The 15,205-nt window shown below is 47.4% G+C and overlaps 1 protein-coding gene across 1 annotated transcript; it reads right to left on the bottom strand.

Moving 5' to 3' along the window:
• Positions 1 to 243: 243 nt before the first annotated feature.
• ACTR1A (actin related protein 1A) lies at positions 244 to 15,173 on the bottom strand. The gene is made up of 11 exons (XM_053983244.1): positions 14,982 to 15,173; positions 9,311 to 9,375; positions 8,355 to 8,430; positions 7,489 to 7,614; positions 6,576 to 6,700; positions 6,056 to 6,272; positions 5,076 to 5,168; positions 4,153 to 4,327; positions 3,236 to 3,297; positions 2,818 to 2,858; positions 244 to 2,427 (listed from the first exon to the last, which is right to left on the bottom strand). Exons 1-11 carry the CDS (start codon positions 15,027 to 15,029, stop codon positions 2,325 to 2,327), a joined length of 1,131 nt encoding a protein of 376 aa, XP_053839219.1. The 5' UTR covers positions 15,030 to 15,173; the 3' UTR covers positions 244 to 2,324.
• Positions 15,174 to 15,205: the final 32 nt, after the last annotated feature.

Genomic DNA, 15,205 nt, shown 5'->3' with positions numbered 1-15,205 from the left:
TGCCCTCTTCCAGCCTTTCACCTGTCTGCAGTGACAGAAGACTCAGGGATAACACATGTAAAGGAGTACATGTGGACACCATGGCTGCAGCCCAGGAATCTCCTCCCACAAAAGCCAGACCAGGAATGCAATCCTGGACCAAAGATAGTGTCTCCCTGCAGTCTGCCCAGCAACAATTCTGCACAGGCAAGAGAACACAAGTTACCTCCTTAAAATTGCAAATGTGGGCAGAGGAGGCCAGAATGTTGTATATGAATGACTTTATTTAAGTATGCTGGGCATCACCAGGCAACATGGTTTGGACAGTGTGCGAGGGAACAGTCAGGCAGACCAAAGGAACGCTTGATTGAGACAGCACCATCCTTCCCCAGTCACTGCAGGTTACAAAATGGAGCACTGCTGCTGCAAGGCCAGCGGAGGTGCTGGGGGGATGGAGAGCACTGCCTGGGGTACGCAGTAATGGAACCGAAAGGAATTTGCTGGAATTCCCCTCTCTGTGCTGCAGCAAGCCAGCAAGAACAGAACCAGTTTCCCAGCAGAAGGCTGAGCACTGATGGCTCTTTTCTGACAGGTTCTTGCTTAAAAAACAGTCTGCTCCAATGGGGTGAGGGGAACAAGCAGCCTGGCCTCAGCTGGGAGAGACCACCCTACCCACCTGCCTACAGCCTCTCCAAACCCATGGGTGAGCCCCAAGAAAGTGGTTCCTGATGCTTACATTCATCTCAGCTGGGGCAGTGCACTGGCCTTTCCCTCACCTCTGTGGCAATCCTCCAGCTCTTACCATCTCTGCACCTGAGAGTGACCCCAAGGTGATGTGTGGCAATTAACAGAAAGGAGAGAAACCAGGAGGAACTGCCACCAAGCAACTCCAGCTCCATTGCTACTGCCACGTTCTGCAGAAAACTAATAGGAAAATTAGAAAGAGAGCACCAAATAATGCAGAAGTAAAACAGGAACAGTGGCATGCCCCAACACAAGCAGGTCTGCAGGCTGCCCAGGGCTGTTAGAGCAGTACAAGCAAAGCAGCCACCAGGTGAGCAGAAAGGCACTGCAGTGCAGCAGAACACAGCCAGCAGGACAGCTTCCTGCTCACACACGTGCCACTCACACTGGCCTCCCGGCGTGCTTTACTGTCCTCTCCCCTGGTGCATTCCCAGCGAGTCCCCGCGGAGCAGGGGCAGGGTGGTGGTGCAGGGCTGGCCTTTCCGCTAAGCGTGGGTGCTGTGTGCAGTGCGAACATCGGGCAGCGGGCAGCTGGGCAACAGGTGTTCAAAGAAAACCCAAAGCATAATTCCCAGGTGCTGTGGTCAGTATTTGAGAGATCCTTAGACATTTCAATAAATAAAACAATTCTTACATTACAATGCACCTTCCCAATTATTATTTTGCCCCAGAATGGATAAAGTACACAAGAGTTATGCCTGGCTGTGAATACATGCTCCCTTTGCCCTGACATGGCAGGAAGGAGGGAAACAGCCTCGACTCTTACAAAGAACACGAGAAGTCAGCACTGTAAATCTTGGCAGGTTGAGGGGGAACACACAAGTGCCTTCATGCCCACTCCGGGGTACTTGCTTCCAGAGGAGAAAAGGTATTTAAAACAAAGTACGAGAGAATAACCGTCTAGTACAATGATAGCTGATTAGATTTGCTTTGTTCTACTCCATGCAATACAAACTAAGTCCTATCACCAACTTCTCCAGCTGTGGTGCAGACCCCACATCAGGCTAAGAAGTTACACACTCATACACACACTCACACGCCAAAACAGTGGGGGCAAATGGACTTAACTGTTGAGAATGTGCTTTCTCTTAATAAAAAATATATTAAAAACAACTTCAAAAACTTACTGATGGTGAAGACACCACTGAAGAAGGAAGTAGCTATGGGGCCTCAGCTATGTGTTTCCAGACAATCCAGGCATTGCAGTCAGGCTGACTAAAGCCTGCATGAGCAGTCTAAAGTGGTCGGCTCCCTTCTGGCTTGCCAGGCAGTTTCTATAAGCTGTTCCCTTTGTTTTTGCTTATTTGTTTTACAATGACAGATGTGACTGTGATACAGAAAGTAAGGGACTGAAATGAAAAAGGAATGGGCCATTCTGGAGAAATTTAGATTGGTATTTTCTCCATTCCATTAAAAAAAAAAAACCAAAACAAAAAAGAAGTTAGTAGTACTAATACAACCCTCCTGCTGCTGTCGTCTTTGCTCAGTGACATCGGGGCATGCTGGCGCACACACACACACACAGGCAGCTCTCAGACACTCGGACTCAGAAAAGCGAGTTTAAGTGAGTCTTCGGAGGAGACTGAGGACAGGTCCCAGGGCTAGAAGGTTTTTCGGTGGATGGCACGAGCTCCATCTTCCTCATATTCCTTTTTCGAAACCCACATTTTCTTAAAGGTGTCCAGAGAGGCCAGGATAGAGCCACTACAGAAAGACAGGCATGTTACAGGTTAAAGGAAAATGCTGGGGGCACTCTCATAGTATCTCTGCAGAGACGGTCTGTTTCTATCGTGATGCTTCCCCATGACAGAAGGGTGCCTAGGGTCAGTTACCCACGACAGACACGCTCCCTGGACAGTCACTCCCTCTCCCACTATCCTCAAATGTGCCAGTGCTACAGAGCCTGGCACCACCTGCCCCCTGCCACACAACCTGGTGACTGCTGCTTCAAGAACACACCAAGCATTGCCCAGCTCAGCAACACAACCCCTCTGACACACGGTACCAGTTGGGATAACAACATGAGAGCTACTGGGCTGTGCCTCCCCAGCCCAATCCCACAGCAAAATGTGTTGCTGTGCAGCACATACATACCCAATCCACGTGGAATACAATCTCTCCTGAGGAGCTGATATCTGGAAGAAAGAGAGAATCAGTCTGTACCTTCCCAAGCTCCAGTCTGCTCCTCCTAGCACACTGCCTACACTTCATTCTGGCTAACACCTGACAAACACAAATGTGGTCTCTCCCAACAGAAAGACACCTGGCAGTGCCCCAAAACAGCCACTCTGGTCCAGAATCCTGCATAGGGGTCATGTCAGAGGAGCCACCTTCTCAGTGATGAAACCAAACTGATTTTCATCACAACAGCAAATGCTGTCAGGCATGTGAGTGTCTCAGGAAAGGCATGTCTGATTTGAAGTAAATGGCAGCTGCAGTCTGAGCAAGGTTCTTTCAAGGTCACAGAACAACACACTTGGTAAGTGACAAACACAAAAGAGATGGCTCTTACCCTTATTTTGACGTCCTTCGGAGCTAGTTTCTTCACTTCGCTCAACAGCCTGTCACCAAAGCCTACACAAGACAGAAAATGTGTACTGTGAGCACCTCAGCAAAATCCCAAGTTCCATCCACTAACTATGTGGACATGGCCTATGCAGTCCTTCAAATAGCCCATTCCACATCTTACAGAGACTCCAGTCTGGGGAGGCACAGAACAGAGACAATGACATAACAGGATTTTGTCTCACTAAGAGCTCAAACACTGTCACAATGGGCTCTACTCCTCAGCAGCAACCTGAATCAAGCAAACAAGGTTTTTAGCTAGGACCTCCTTCTTCCCTAGGCATTCCTCCTGTGTCCAGCCCATTAGTACAGGGGGTTGAATGGGAAGACCAGGATCTATTTGGAGCTGTCAACCAGTGGATAACAGACTGATGGGTTCTGGCAGAGGGTATCTTTAGGTCAGTGAGTACCAACTGAGCCCTGAGGGGATGGGTTGAAACCTTTCCGCACACACATAGCTGACACTCATGCAGGACTAGGACCATTGAAATCTCACCTATCAGAGACCTAAAGAAACCTTAAAAGATGGAAGAGTCCTTTTTGGTATCTAGTCTCAGATATTGTGAGCTACAGCAGCAGAAATTAACACAGCTATTCAGTCCTTCCACAGGCATTGATTGGAGGAAAACATTAAAAGCCCCCCAAGCCCAGAAAGTGATGTACGAGGGCAGGTGTCCTGCATATCCAGCAGGATATGACGAAGACTCAGAACATTAGGAAGTAAATGCCCTGATAGAGCAGAATTTACACAGCCCTCACCCCAAAGGACAAACTGGGTGATCTGGGTTATCTTCCCAGTTTCACATGAGAAAGAAGCAAGAGATCAGCTATGTCATAGCACACTGAAAGAGAAGAGGCAGGAACCTTTGAAAAGTGTGGAGCCTCCAGACAGCACAATGTTGGAGAACAGCGTTCGCCTCAGATCCATGTCTGACTTTTGAATGGCAAAAACGAGCACTTCATGAAGTCCTTCACATTCCTCCCCTATCAGGTCCGGCCGGAACAGGAGCTCTGGGGCTCGGAAACGGGCAGGGCCAATCTGCAAGAGCAGAAGTTAGGACAGAGAGAAGAGAAGAGAAGAGAACAGTGTGGCTTTGTTCACTACCTACAGATGGGCCTGCCTTTCTTAGGTGAAGCTTCAGAGTAATGACGCTTCCTGGACATTCATGCTGCATCACTAGATCCCAAGTGAATGCCACTTTGGACTACAACTCCTAAAAAGGGCACCATTTCCAATTTGCAGATGAAAGAGATGAAGAAACTTGCTCAGTCCCATACAGCAGGTCTGGCATAAAGGGAGCAAATCCAGCCGTGGTACTGGAGGCAAAACCTGTATTTCCTCTCTTTCTACCACTCTTTAGTGGGCTCAGTCTTCTAAGGAGTATTCCTAATTCTTCAAATCAACTGTTAATGCACAGGAGACAATTCTAGGCAAGACAAAAGACACATAAAAAATCACTGATGGATTTAGTGAGCTGACACCTACCCACACTCCATACATGATCTTCATAATGTTTGTTAGATCAGAGCCGGCTCTCAAACAGCTCTGAGTCCCCATTGTCATGCTGCATCCTTACCCAGGACTTCTAGCAGAAATTGTGAGGTTTCTAGAAAAGTTTTCTTTTCTTAAAAAATTCTAGTGCCCACTCAACAGCCTAGGATGAGTTATGGTCTTTTAAAATTATCCTTTCCCACCTAACACCGCATGTAATTTCCCATCACTTGGGAGCTTTTTGGGAAACCCTGTACCTCACATGAGGAATTCTCCAAGAGTGGTCCTTACAAACCTCAATAGTGCTTCCATCTGGCAGGTAGTACTGAGCCTTCTCAGTCTCCAGAGTCTCATCCTTCTGGGGGTTTATTGACAGGTAGCAGGCACGCTGGAGAGGAAACAGAGTCAGAGACACGTAAACCCAAATGCCTCTGATAAAATGTTTTTCTCACTAACAATCAAAATCCACGTATCCCTTTGGAGAGACTAATTTCAACACTATTATGTGCTGGAGAAAAGACCTTTAAGGCTCACAGCAGGTAAACTACCTTGCAATATCCCACTTGTGATCCCTAGCTGCCATGGATTTTACTCCATGAAGGGAAACAAACACTACTGAAAACTATCAGCAGACTCTGAAAAACTGCAGCACAGGTAAATGCAAAACTGACTCTGAACCACCAGCCCATCTTCACCTCCATGTTAACAGCCTCTAAACAGGGATTAATTTGATTTTAACTATAACTCTCTCAGAATATGGGACAGCTGAGGTTGCAAATGACCTCTGGAGGTCATCTTGTCCACGCAGGGTCCCCTAAAGTAGGCTGTCCAGGACCACATCCAGATGATATTACCAAGGATGGAGACTCTACAACCCTCTAGATAAACTGTGCCAGCACCTGGTCACCCTCACGCTAAAGAAAGTTTATGTTCAGACATAATCTCCTGTGCTTCAGTTTGTGCATCTTGTCCTGTCACTGGACATAACTGAAATAAGTCTGGCTCTGTTTTCTCTGCACCCTCCTTTCAGACATTTATATACGTCAATAAGACTCTCCCCAAACATATTTTGTGGCTCAACAGTCCAAGCTCTCCCTGCCTTTCCACATATAAGAGTCCTTTAATCATCTTAGTGGCCCTGGACTCCCTCACGTAGATAATGGATTTAGGTGCAGAGCTAGGTAGCCTGGACTTCCCACCAGATTTCACAAGCCACAACTTCCCTTGAGAAGAAATCCCCTCTTGGACAAACACAGAAACAAGGCAGGGCATCACCTCCTTGATAGTCTTGACAATCTCAAACTCAGAGGTTGTGTGGAAGTCATAGCCTTCCTTCCGGAGATAGAGACGCAGGAAGCGGGAGACATCCCGGCCAGCGATGTCAATCCGCATGATGGAGTGAGGCATGGCAAAGCCTTCATAGATGGGAACGGCGTGGGTGACACCATCCCCAGAATCCAGCACCACTCCCGTGGTCCTGCCGGTCGCGTAGCTACCAAAGGGACAAAGGCTCAAGTCAGAACAAGCAACTCAAAGTGAGCCCAGGCAAAAAGCACATCCACGCTCAACTCAGGAAGCAAAGATTTCACATAAACCAGGCCTAAAAAACTCTCAAAATGCAAGCTCTGTTTGCAGTTCAGCAAATTTCCTGTAAACTCTTTATTAGACAAATTGAGTTTCAGTTCTTGCATGAAAAGGAGGGGGAAGACATCAGTGAGGTCTCCCACAGGTTTTTTTGTAGAATGGATTCATGGCAACATTCCATAAACACAAATCAAAGACGAAAGACACTTACAGGCTAAGCACAGCTTGCATGGAGATGAATAGTGCTGGCACATTGAAGGTCTCAAAAAACACCTCAGCAGCTCGCTCTCTGTTCTTGCGCGGGTTTAGGGGTGCTTCTGTCAGCAGCACAGGATGCTGGGAAAGAGAAGAAGGAGCTGTGCTGCAGTAACCAGGAGGCAGTCGGGGTGTGTTTCTAAATGTTTCTGCTTATTTATTCACTTTAGGAACCACTGGTGCAAGAGGGCAGGTACAAAGGAGTAATTTCAGCTAAGCTGTATTAGACTGAATAATCTCTATTAGATTGGAAGACCAGGAGCATTCTGGTCTAGTTATGAAGAAGTGTTAGGAAATGTACTCTGTGAGTAACTCTGGCCCATGAAGAACAAGTAGGATGACTCGCAGTGACAAAAAAATCAGCCAGATTAGCCAAAATACACACCCTAAGAAAGGGTGAAGGCATATGGTCTTTTAGCGCAGGCATACAGAAATATTCCTATTCCACAACTTAGATTGCTCTCAGACATTTAATAATTTTTTGGTCCAATCCTTCCAGACCACAGGACTGTGGTTTTCTCCTTCCTCACTTCAAATCATGTCACTGCTGAGTGGATATGCCTGATGTGCTGGCAGAACAGGAAAAGTCAGAAACACTTGGCCTAGAGTGGAATCATTAGAGAGAGTGTGAATAGCAAATGTGAAAGGCAGATTTTCAGTTAGGCCAGACAATCAGATCTGGAGAAGAATTCTGCTTGGACTCTTCTAGTGCAGTATCTCCTGAGAGGTGAAAGAACCCAATTTAGCAACAGACACACATTCAGAAAGAAGGCCAAAGGAAAAGTCCCAAATCTTTCTAAGTTCCAAGGCTCCTGGTGTTACACACGCACTGAATGACGCCTGTGCCTTTACACAACGTGGTCTCTCACCTCTTCTGAGAAAGTCTGGAGCTGGTCTTTAGAATACACGTACTGCCAGATGCGCTCCATGTCATTCCAGTCCTTCACTATGCCATGCTCCATCGGGTATCGGATTGCAAGAAGACCTCTGTGCTCCTGAGCAAACAGGAAAAACAAGAGCATTCCAACAATCACACTTCTGAGCGCTGTGACTGTGACTTACTGTCAGACTCACCTTCAGTTCTGATTCCACTAAAAGATAACTTATCTCTGGCATAAGGGCAAAACCTGATCATCATAAACATCCCTCCCTAAGAAGCCAACATTAGACAAGGCCTTTCCATACCAAGTAGGAATGTCTACCTACATCTGACATTTGCAGAGCATATTCCATCATAACACTTTTAAAGTCAACAGACACTTATCATATGGTATCTTTGTACTACCAGATCAGCCATGATATAAAACACAACAGGATGTTACTGGGGACTGCAGTTTGAAGGGCTCACAAGAAATGTGACCACACAACTGACTACATGCAGACAGAAGCAGGACTGTGGAGAGAAGCTTCCTGCCCACGGCAGGGAGATATACAGCAATTGGGTAGGGTCCATTTCTAAAGTTCCCAGTCAAAAGTATGTAACCATATAGAGCTAGAAGTAGCCTAAAAAGAAAAGAGAGATATCAAAGGCCTTGGGAACTAGGTCTGTGGTCAACAGATTGGCACAAGAATTTCATTAAGCTTCACACTCCATCTTGGACACACATGCAAGTGACAATCTGTTCTACTCTTCAGACTTACACAATACCAAAGAACCACAGCCCAGCTGCCACATCCCCCCCTTACAGCAGCACACTGAGACATATGGACAAGTGCAGTGTACAGGTGTTCTTACCTCTGCCTTTGGACCAATGAAAATGTCCCCTTCTAAAGCACCAGCCATAACGCGAACGTGCTTTGGTCTGCCCACACTAGAATAGGGACAACAGAGTAAATGCTTCTACAAAGAGCTCAGATGCACTCAAGAATTGCATACTTTGTGTTTCTCTCTGTCCCAACCAGAACTTTCTCAGTGGGTGAGTCTGGGGGTGCTACTAGGTACAGACAAATCCAGGTTTGCTCTGAGCTAATCTCAGAAATCAGAGGTGAAGGGGACAGATTGTAGACAGTTCTGAACTGCCTGGACATAAACCAGCTGAGTCTGGCCATATTTTCACTGATTATTCAGGACTCACCTGTTTCAGCAGTGCCTGGGATGAACATGGCTAGACTGAGCAATTGTCTGAGGTGATGGATCCACATGTGCTGCCTGATCTCAGGCAGACCTCTCAGATTAGACATTTTTGTCCCATTCCCCACCGTCCCATACAGAACATATTGCTCAGAACACAAAGCCACTCACTAAAAACCCACCACACTGAAAATAAAGCCAGTGACTATTCAGAGTTCCTGTTCCAGCAGTCTTCATCCTGGCAAAGCTCTTTGAAAACTTACAAAAAAGTCTGGCAGGAATCAAGACATCATACCACACACTGAAAAAAAATACAGAGGTCTTCACACTTCTTATCCCAAATTTTACTTTTTCCAGGTCCTTTTCCTCATGTGTGCAAATTAAAGGATCCTACAGCTTTGGTTGTGTGTTGAGCCTGACAAAGTGATGTCATCTTTTACAATGTGTATGTGTCCCCAGAAATCTCAAGATATTTAACAGCAGAGCTCTCATCTCCCTGATGCTTCTTTGCATCAGGCAGAAAAGAGTAACTCTTTTTCCATTCAAAAACCAGGCAATTCTCCCCTCTACATATCAAAGAACTGGTATTAAGAAATTACCAAGACCAGCAGAATACTTACTAGTTAGGAAAGCAATATTTTGGTATTTGATCACCCGCAAAACCTGCTTTAATCACACCCGAGCCCTGTGGAAGCAACAGACAAATATGTGAGTTTATCACTCATTCCATCATCTTCACAAGTTTTAGAGGAGTAGCAAAGTACATGAGGACTGCCAGATCCTCTCCTTTCTACTAGGAATAAAGCTCCCCAGAGACTGACTCTCCAGGCTGCTTGGGGATGTGAAGTGCCAGCTTGGCTGTTGGAGGGAGTGACTGGCACACTCTGGCAGTGACACATCTCACAGGGCACAACCATCCCATGCACCCTGGTACTGCTCTGCACACATCCAAACAAACACTGTCCTGTACAGACAAGTATTTTTCTAGCCAGGGTTACTGTGAGGGGTGCAGGAGGCTAAATCCACACTCCACAGGTATCTATCAATATTAGATAACCTTTGAGGGGAAGAGAACACTCCAGAAAGCCCAGCAAGAGCTACAGAACTCTGCCAGCTTCAGGAGACACTGGAAGAATGAAGGCTACAGGCCTCTCAGAAGGAGATTTGGAAAGGATGGAGGGAGGGCAGATAAAGTCAGAGAAGGAAGTAGCAAAGAATTATGAGCAACAGACTGGAGAAGAAACTGGGGAAAAGTTGATAAGATGGGGGATGAACTAGCTAAGGCTAAGAGGCAGAAGTGTGGTCAGAAAAGACACTGGAAACCAACCCAGACTGTTGGGACAGTTGGGAAAGGACAAAGGTGCCGGTTACACTGCAAGGGGTAAGGCTGGGAGCAGGAAGCACAGCTGAAGGGATAGAGCTTGTTCAGAAGAGCCACAGAAGAGATGAGAGATGGCAGTCGGGAAGGCACAGGTCCAAAGAGCCTTCTGCAACATTCAAAGCATCAAACACAGAGTGGGTAAAACCAGCCACAGCAAGGCCCTGGCAGGGAGTCAGTGCCAGGCATCTGGCCCCACAGCTCATTCCCTGTCCGGAAGCATCCTGGGAACACCATCATCAACTTGGATCTGTGCTGACTCCTTCCCCTCCTCCATTTCCTCTCCCTGCACAAGGGAATGACATCTTGAAACAATGAGCAGCTTGCAGGAACACCCAAGTTTTGCTAAGGAGCGGATTTTTCACAGAATCTCCTCAGATAAGCCGTTTCACTGGTAAGCCCAGACTATCATGGCGCAAGCTCTTCTGCAGAAAGAGGGGCAGTTCTGCTTAGCCCTATGGTGGGAGCAAAGTGTGTGCAAGCTTGCACTGAAAGCTGTGACCTGTGAAGTGTCTGTTCACTCTCAAGGGCTCTGCAGTAGGAATGCTCTGGTTTGGAGGCCAAAAACATATTTTGGCTACCCCACCGCATTTTAAAATGAGTAGCAACACAGCTCCTCCATAGCTTTCCACTTCTCACCACCTCTGCATGGGTCAGCATCACCACTTTTGCTTCGAGGCTGGGGCCAGATGAGTTGCTCAGGGCTGTGACAGGCAAGCCCTGGCTGCAGTGGTTTCTGATGCTGTCTTCCCAGTGCCAGAGGTTACTAGCCAGAGCAGGCTCAGCAGAAAGGAATGTGGGGTGGCCCCAGCCTCTCCCATTCACAGTCCAGTGTTCTACTGCCAAGCTACTTCCATCAGCAGTTTCAGCAGGGATGTCAGGTTCTGCACAGGGTATGTGCACTCTGCCACCAGAGCCAGGATACTCCTGCCTCTAAACCACCAGAGTCAGATTTGCCAGGACACATCTGTAGGAGAGAAGTGTCAGGAATACTCTGCAAACCAGACATAGCTATTTATAAAGCATATGAAAGGCAGATTGCTTGAATACTTGTCTCCTGATAAACACCTGCAGCCAGGCTGGCTCCAGGAGCACACCCAAGCTGCCAACTGGGCAGGACTAACTACTTCCTTTCCACACAAGGGACTCAGTTCCAGTTGCATCCCAAGGTCTGCACTAACTGATATCAGTGTGACAAAGTGGCAGGTGAAGTGTTAAAAAGACTTCCCTTGAGACAGACTCTGTTCTGGCTATTCCCTTCAAAGTGAAACAAGGAACAAACCAAAACCACTGATTTTTCTTATCATAGCTTATAAACAACTCTCTACCTGGGAAAGAATACCATCCTATGGCAAGTCTTGCAGAAAAATAATTGAATGAAATGCAGTAACATAATGTAACCACATTAGAGTATTGCACTTAGTGAATATTTTGTTCAGGATAATGAGTGATCTTGTTGCCAGCACATTCTACTGTAGGGAACTGGTTTCAGGAGAACAATGATGCTCCTATTTTAACTCAGAGATTAAAACTTCCTTATCTCAGGCCAAAAATTGCCCAGTGTGTCCTGGTGAGATTCCCAGCAAGTTATGTATTTTAAGATTTACATACTGAAGTTCAAAGTTAACCAAATGTGTTGGGAGTTCAGAACTTCAACTTGGAGTCAAACACAAATAACTGCTTTGAATGTACCGGTGGGATGGGGCTTCAACACAGTTGTGCTTCCAAGTGCCTGGGAATAAACCAAGAACAGCTGTTTGATATCACTGCACTACAAAGACCTGACTGCACCTTCTGACCTATTCAATTTTTCTTGAAAACATTTTACTTCTTTGAAGATATGCGCACACTGAGTAAATCTGTTTATTATAGACCAGTTTGAGATTCCTATGCAATGAGAGGAAAATGTTTACATTTTGAAATAAGTCTGATTCAAAAGGTTTAAAGACCTGTTTATTCATCTTTGTTTCAAATAAGCAAAAACACATGCATCTTCTCTTCTGTTACAAACTCTGATTTATTAAAACTTTTTAAAAATTGAAAAATTTATATACTTCCACCAGTAACTATCCTGGCTGGGTTTTCATTCCATTTTATCTGGCAGCGGTTTATTTTTTTTTTTTATTTAATCTGAGCAAAAGAATAAAAGAAGAAAAACTTCGTGTATAATGTAAAGGTCGAGGAAGATAAATTCATTAAAAGTTCTTGTGAGTGTCTTGAAGGAACTTAACATACCTCATCCCTGAACATACCTCATCTACTAGCTCTGTAGCCAGTTGGTTATGGATTCATTCATCTTGATGCATTTAGGACTCAAATTTAAATGGAAATTGCCAATCAATCTTCCATGTAGCACTTTCTATGGAGAGTGCACATTTCATATTGTTGTAGAACTGTTTTATTTGATACAGAATTTATAAGATCAAGAACAAACCAAAGACACAAGAGCTCTTGATGACAGCTCACCTGCATAAAATGCCACCACTTAGACTAAAAGGCAAACAAGAAATAATTCTATGTTCTATGGAGGTCAAGGAATTTGCACTGACTTAGGCCACAGCTGGACTACTGACATGTGCATTATGTTCAGCAGGGCTCCCAGACCATTCAGAGAGAACTTGTTGGACTGCAGATGGGAATACAACTCTTAAAAATTAGACAATGGAGAGTATAAACTTGTGCTGAGGTACAGCTCCAACCTTCCACTGTACATTACAAAGCTCTCCCTGCTGAAAGCATACAGCTAAGAGCAATTTGTGGCAAGAGGAAAAAACCTCCCTGTTAATTTTTTAGCTACAGAACTTCATGTCCTTTTGGAACACACTGAGATTCTAGAGCAGGGCTGGGACTGGAGGGGTCTGGCTCTCACCAGCTCAGTATCTCACTTCCCCCTTCCCACACACAGGCACATGTGAGACAGGATAACATTCAGCCTTCAAAAGGTGCCTGCAGTTCTCTGCAGAAAAGCAGTAATGGAACAGCAGTGGGAAGAGTGGTACCTGCTCTGTGCAGCTCCACTTCCCATCCTGCCTGAACTCCAAAGAGTAGCAAAAATGCAGTGTCACCACGAGTCTCCTTGGCCCACAGCCTGCCAGCATTCCAGGCAGATGCTACAACAACTGCTCCATTCTCCTTCTCGTACAGGGAGGGGAAGGGGGGAAGCTCATTTATCAGAGAGGCAAGAACAAGAATTAGCTTTTATAAGACCAGCTGATAAAATGAAAAAAGACACAGAATCAGCTGCTGGCACATGAGCCCTTCTTCAGGTCTGAGGCACAGGCGGCAATCATTGCACTAAATAACAAAAGGACATGCTGAAATTAAATAGGCTGCTACTACACTAATAGCTGAACAAAGTGATCCTCACAGCTCCAGAACACCTAGATGTAACTTTAATGTTTAGCTAATCACTCAACAACACAGCAGAATCAGTGCTGATACAAGCATTCCTAAAAACAATCATACTAATGCATTTTTAACATCTTCAATAAAGAAGATACATGTTTTTCTCAACATAGTAAATTTCACTGCTTACTCTCATTTTCTATTAGATGCTTTCTTTCCATATCTAACCCAAATCCTTCTGCTGTAAGATTCCAGGGAAATAAAGCCAAAACTGTATCAGAGAGCTCAAGCTGTAGAGAGGAATTTGGGATCCATAATAAAGAAAAAGTCAGAAGAATAATCGCCTTTATCTGAGAAGACCTACAACCATTCACCTTATGGAGAGTTAAAGAAATAGACTGAGACATGCCAGGGCAGGAAACCCAATTCATATGGCAAAAAAATTCAGGAAAAATTAAGCTTGTGGAAGAAGAATGGAGCACAGTACTGACCCTTCAAAACAACAGAATCTCAATCACTGGCGATAGAGGTCAGAAGGGAGGAGCATGGGTTTGTGACTCAGTACACTGAAGGAGGCTCCGTCCAAGACATGCCCTCCCATTCCTTCCTGGATGGTCCTTCCTCCTGGGAAGGCAGCATGAATGGGGCAAATCAGAACTGGACGCAGAAGTACCTCAAAGAGGCACAAAAGCACTGTCACTCATCTCCTGCAGAGCTATTACATACACAGACTGATGGTCTGCTTTGTGCTAATGAGCACCATCAGCACATTGGAGCAGCCATCTGCAACACGGCACTACGCTGATGCAACCCTGGGCACAGATCCTTTAGCAGTGGCATTCCCTTGTTGTGAACGGCACTGCCTTGTTGTGACCACTGTGCTGGATGCACTGGAGGAGGGGGAGTACATGAGGTCAAGGCTTCTCTCTCGCTGGGCCTGTGAAGGGTGCCTGGCTGGAGAGCATCGTGTCCCGCATGGGGCCAGGGAAGCGCCAGCACCCCCAGAGCTTGCTGGGGGTCCAACCACAGCCCGCCAGGAGCACGCTGGAACCCTGGCCAAGCCTGCCCCACAGCATGCTGGGAGTGTGCCCATGGCCTGGCCCAGCACCCCCATTGTCCCCCCGGCACAAAGAGGGGTGGGGCGGGGCCGGGGAAGCCCCGCCTGACTGACAGCTCCAGCTGCCAATGAGCGCAGGTGCTCCGGCGACAGTCCCGCCCCGCTCCGGCAGGTAGCGGCGGGCTGCCCCGCTGACTGACAGCTGTCTCAGCCAATGGGGGCGCGCCGCCCCTCCCAACCAGAGGCAGCTCAGCGGCGGCGGGGGCTGCGCCCCCCAGCGCGGGGCTGCGGCCCCGCTGCCGGTGACTGCCAGTGGCCCCAGCCAATCGCGACTCGCCGAGGCGCAGCGGCCCCGCCCCCCGAGGACGCCGTATGGCGCCGTGCGAGGGCCGGAGGCGGCGGCCGAGCCGGCCGAGGTGGGGGGGTGGCGGCGGGCGGGGCGCGGCCGCCCCGATGACAAAGGGATTGCGGGCCCTCCCCGCTCCCGGGACGCGCGGCCGCCCGCACTCACGTTGTCTATCACGACGGGCTGGTTCGCTATCACATCGTAGGACTCCATGGCGAGGACCCGCCGCAGCCGCCCGTGAGGGAGCAACAGCCCAGCCCTCGGCGGCGCATGCGCGGAGCGGCGACACGGCGCCGCCTGGGTGATGTATTCCTGCCGCCGCGGCGCCTGCCGGGAGCTATAGTTCGACGCTGCGCAGAGTCAAGCGGGGAGGCACGCCGGGAGCGGGG

This window comes from Vidua macroura, chromosome 8 (assembly GCF_024509145.1).
Source record: "Vidua macroura isolate BioBank_ID:100142 chromosome 8, ASM2450914v1, whole genome shotgun sequence".
Taxonomy (NCBI): domain Eukaryota; kingdom Metazoa; phylum Chordata; class Aves; order Passeriformes; family Viduidae; genus Vidua; species Vidua macroura.
Note: the sequence above shows the minus strand (reverse complement) of the source record. Positions and strands in the feature narration are given on the sequence as shown.